We start from the raw sequence: 4958 nt of genomic DNA, 5'->3' as shown, positions 1-4958 counted from the left end.
ACTCACTCTGTAGACCAGGCTGGCCTCGAACTCAGAAATCCCCCTGTCTCTGCCTCCCAAGTGCTGGGATTAAAGGTGTGCGCCACCATGCCCGGCTTGCATTTTCAATATTGTTTTCTTTTCTTTTCTTTCTTTCTCTCTTTTGTTCTCTCTCTCTCTCTCTCTCTCTCTCTCTCTCTCTCTCTCTTTCTTTCTTTCTTTCTTTTTTTATGAGGACCTAACATGTCTCTTCTTTCTCTGGCAGGTGTTTTTGGATAACATCTATGTAGGACTCCTGGATCAATCCAACAGTGAGCTGCTTCTTTACAAAGATGTATATAACATTTAATGTGTAACATTCTAGTTCCAGCTAGGCTTGGGCCTAAGAGTTAGTGAGACCTTGTTATAGATTGTTTCCATTCCCTCTGCCCTTGGTTTGCTCCATGCAGAGCAGCCCAGCAATCGCAGGGAGGGTTATATATACATCTTGGAGGTACTGGTGAATGTTCTTTGAGTGAGTACCACACTCCCCCTTGAGGATTCCCTGTTCTGAGCACTCTGGCTTGGTTCCCAGTCCCAAGAGTGTTCTTATTTAAATGTTATGGTGCCTGTTTCTGGAAAGAAAGGGGGCAAGCTGGGGTACTAGGGCTTGCCTATCCCATAGCTAGAGACCTACAGGGTTCTGAGGCCTAAAGTCTGCAAGCCACCTGCTCATCTACTGTCCGAGCTCCAGGGAGGCCTGGGAGGTCTAAGGGAGGTGCCAAGTGATGCTGACTCTGGTCTGTGTTGAATAGCTCTCCAAGAAAAGCCAGATTCTCAGGATCCTGGTGGAGAACCAAGGCCGACTCACTTCTGGGCAGGATATCAACAAGGAGAGAAAAGGTGGGCTCCCGAAGAAAGAAGCTGAGATAGGGTAGCCAAACTGCTACTGCTCTTCCTCAGGCCTAGGGCAGCTGGGGACAGGCGTGTGTTTGGGAAAGAGAGCATACTCTCTTGGTGTGAAACATCACTGTAGAGAAACTTTGATATTTTTGTGTTGTGTAGTTGCTAGGCAAGACCCACCACACTGCCACACACGTTGGTAAAGGGTTTGAAAGGGATACCAGCAGGAGAAAGCTCTGGTGACGTCCCTGGTTGGCGTTCCTCTCTTGGTCTTCATTTCTAGGATCCCAGGGCTTATGCGTGTTCTGCTTGGGCCCAGTACTCCTGAGCAGAGCCACACACTGTTTTTCTATCTTAAGTGCTTTGACAAACCTGAGTATTCAAGCTAGCCTGAAGCCTCGTGTTGGCCAGATCTGTAGCAGCTGCCATGATTCTGTGCTGTTAATGTGGATTGTGAGGCACCTTTTCTGAGTGTACACTTCTGAGGATAATGCCTGAGTAGGACATGGACTTAGGTAGCTTACTGGTAGAGTACGTGTCTAGCATGCTTGAAGCCTATTAAGCCTTGCCAGGTCAATCTTCAGCACCAATGAGGGGAAGGGAGGGGCCCATGGGAGGTTATAGAAACCTTCTAGCCAGCTGAGACCCAGAAAACACCTTCCTTCAGGGAGGTCCCTGACTACAGCCTGAGCATCCTTCTGTCTTTCTTGCCTCCTTCATAATCCCTCTCATTCCCACCCCATAGGTTTAACTGGGGACATCTATCTAGACAAGTCTCCACTGAGACCATTTAAAATCTACAGCCTGGAAATGAAAAATATATTCATACAAAGGTGGGTGCCTTGCCTTCAGGATAATTAAAGGTTAGGTAAGGGTGGTGGAGGATTTTACCCAGCATGTGTGAGGCACTTAGTTTAGTTACCACCCTGCAGATAAACAAAATAAAATAAAATATAACACAAAGAAGCGAACATGCAGTGCTGGAAGCATGCCCAGAGGTCTCTAGGTGACTTCATCCTTTGGTTTTCTGATCAGGGGGAAACATTTTTTAAAAAGTCCTGAGTACTCAGAGAAATGATGCAAGCTTCCCAGCTGTCTAGCAGCAGTGTAGTGACTGTCCCTCGTCCACTGGTTAAACCTGCTGTTTCACGCATCTGAGGGTATAGCTGCTACCACAGCAGGGGTCGGGTGGCAGCAGCATTCATAGAAAAGGCCAACATCAGAGGCCACAGGTGGCATGTTAAAAGAAAAGTACAGCTTCTCACTGGCTCTCGATTCTCTCTTAGGGAATTTCCCAATTCCTGGCAAAGGGTGACAAGCCAAGTCCAGGGACCTGCCTTTTTCCTCAGTTACTTGAAAGCGGGGGATCCTCCCCAGGGCACCTTCATGAAAATACAAGTTAGTGCCATTTTTCTTCTGTTTATGGGCCCCAGCCCCCTCCCAAAGAACCTAAAGATAAAGCCCCCCCCCCACCCCCAGTCTTATCCTGTGGCAGGAAGCCAAACTACCCCAAGTCACAGTCATCCTGAAGGCTTTCCTCTCTGAGGACTGTTAGGATAGGGCAAGGAAAGTGAATAGAGGCAATGACCAGTGAGCCTGGCTGGTGCATGCACTGTAGCAGGGATTTAGTGAGTGTGACTCATTAGTCCTCACATATAACCCTGGATATAGAGACCTCTACCACTGTGATGAGTTCACCACCAGTGGCATGTCATCCAGGGCACCTTGGCTGCCATTCACAACATTCTACACTTTGAGTATTTTGATGATTACTGAATTATAAGTGGGCATTCCCTCTGCTGGCTTAGGTCAGACCTGGGGAAATGAGATGGAATTAGATTCTTCCTTGAGGCCTGATGCTGAGTTGCCTTCAAAGCAAGGCAGTGGCACAGATTGAAGATCACCATCCCACCCATGGCTCTCATTGTTAATCCATCCTGTCTTGGTCTATGCTAAGGATTGGTGTGTCACTGGGATAGGGGTCTACTGTTATGATAGAAAGCTTTTCATCTAGAAGTTAGATCCTGAAACATCACAATATTTTTCAGGGCTGGGGAAAAGGTGTCATATCCATTAATGGAAGGAGCCTAGGACGATACTGGAACATTGGCCCCCAGGACACTGTCTTTGTCCCTGGCTCCTGGCTTCAACCTGGAGTTAATAAGGTGAATTCCACTTTCTTTGAACTCTGCTCTGACTTCAGAGGGAGGACTTGAATCATCTGACTGATTTTCTTTCTTCTTTGTGTAGATCATAATGTTTGAGGAATTGAAAGGTGACGTAAAGATTCACTTTTCAAACAAGGCTCAACTAGGTATGCATCTGGGAACATCTTTAGCCCTTGTACAGAAGATGAACTTTCGATTATGCTTACACAGCTCCATTCATCCCTCCCTCATCCCTCCTTTCTTTCTTTTTTTTTTTTTTTTGGTTTTTTGAGACAAGCTTTCCCTGTGCAGTCCTGGCTGTTCTTGAACTCACTCTGTAAACTAGGTTGGCCTTGAACTCAGAAATCTGCTTGCCTCTACCTTCTAAGTACTGAGATTACAGGCCACCACTGCCCGGCAGATGATTTTTTTTTCATCCCTCCCATTTTAAGATGACATAATTAGTCCTCTAGCAGCCTCATCCAGATCCCTTGGTCTTCCTTTCTGATGGTCCCACTGGGTTTTGGGTCCAAGTCTCATTGCGAGTCAACCTCAGCATCTTCCACTTCTAACCTTTTCTAAAATGAACTTCCTCCCTATGACTCTTTCTCAGGTTGCTGTGTTAGAGAACTCCCAGGTGCTCTTTCTAGTGCCCTTTAGCCACTAGAAATTTAAGGAATGCATGGAACATCAGGCCCAAATTGCAGAGAATCTATATTTGTACTTACCAAGCAGCTACTTTCTGGGTACCTAGCCTTCGTCGGGCCTTTTTTGGTAGTAAGAGTCAGATGATCATTTGTGCTCTGACACTCCTCCCTTACCCTCGGCTTTACCCATTTACCTCCCTTACCCACTTCCATGCAAGTGTTCTGTCACTGAGCCACAACCCAGCCCCAGAGAGCCTTATGGAAACTCTCTTGTCTCACTTCAGTACAGTCTTTTTGGGCCTTGTGAGCACGCTTTCTAGGTCCTATAGGTCACAGTTTTACCCTCTTTGGGATGGAGATGTAGCACACAGTATGCTAATCAGATTTTGTTTTTCAGGATATTGAATCTCAAGAAATGTGATATAAGCTAGAAGATAGAATCCCATCTGCACTGGTACTGGGAGTAATCCATCAGTTCTGACCCATAGGTGCATCTACACTCGCTTCATTTTCCACCCTTGCCAGGCTTGGGTTCCACCATCCACCTCCTCACTTGATGGCAAACTCAGTTTTTGATACATTAGCTCACCTGTTTCTGACGCTCACAACAAAATGGGCTTTACTGTACACTTTCTTTGCATTGTTTCTTCTGTTAAAAGCTCTTTGACCAGAAAAAAAATGGGATAAAAAAGCAAGAAGATGTGTAGAATAATTGGCATTGCAAGTGTAAATCTGAAGTGGAAACAAATGGTGTGTTTCCAAATAAATAAATAAATCAGAAACCGCAGGCAGTGACAGGCAGCTATCATACATGCTTTCTGGATTTAGAGTCAATGATGTTTTCCTTTATTTTTCCAGTGGTTTACTCTAAGGAACCAGTAAGCTTATTGGTCTTCCTTTCAGACCACTGGTGAGGAATTACTTTGGGGTGTGGACATTGCCCTTTCATGATGCTCCTGGGAAGCCTTTACTAAGCAGAATGAGGGCTTCTTTATAGCTCATGGAACACCCCTCCCCTGGTCTTCCTTTGCCAATATACCCTTTATAGTCTTTCCCCAAAGTCATGAGCAATTATACAGAATTGCATGTAACAGGTGGTAGAGAGCCGCTGGTACCCCTCCATGAAGAGCACAAATAGTCCAGAAGCCTAAATGGGACCATCCTTTTACAAGAGGGTACAACCTAACTCATTAAGATGGCAGTTCCTTAGCTTGGAGGAGAGTCACTCACAACAGGGTAACACCTGTCTCGGTTTCTTTTCCTGTTGCTGTTCCAAACTGCCCTGACAAAAGCAACTTTAGAG

General features: G+C 45.8%; 1 protein-coding gene across 1 annotated transcript in view; it reads left to right on the top strand.

Annotated features, from left to right (window-relative positions):
• LOC110302323 (beta-galactosidase-1-like protein 2) overlaps positions 1 to 4469 on the top strand; it is a 33591-nt gene extending 29122 nt beyond the window's left edge. Inside the window, exons 15-21 of the mRNA XM_021173178.1 lie at positions 245 to 313; positions 774 to 861; positions 1607 to 1694; positions 2148 to 2259; positions 2910 to 3026; positions 3112 to 3175; positions 4053 to 4469. Coding sequence (XP_021028837.1) covers positions 245 to 313; positions 774 to 861; positions 1607 to 1694; positions 2148 to 2259; positions 2910 to 3026; positions 3112 to 3175; positions 4053 to 4060 — 546 coding nt within the window. The 3' untranslated portion in view covers positions 4061 to 4469. The remainder of the gene's footprint in view (positions 1 to 244; positions 314 to 773; positions 862 to 1606; positions 1695 to 2147; positions 2260 to 2909; positions 3027 to 3111; positions 3176 to 4052) is intronic.
• Positions 4470 to 4958: the final 489 nt, after the last annotated feature.

The sequence above is a fragment of the Mus caroli genome, chromosome 9 (genome assembly GCF_900094665.2).
Source record: "Mus caroli chromosome 9, CAROLI_EIJ_v1.1, whole genome shotgun sequence".
Lineage (NCBI taxonomy): Eukaryota > Metazoa > Chordata > Mammalia > Rodentia > Muridae > Mus > Mus caroli.
Note: the sequence above shows the minus strand (reverse complement) of the source record. Positions and strands in the feature narration are given on the sequence as shown.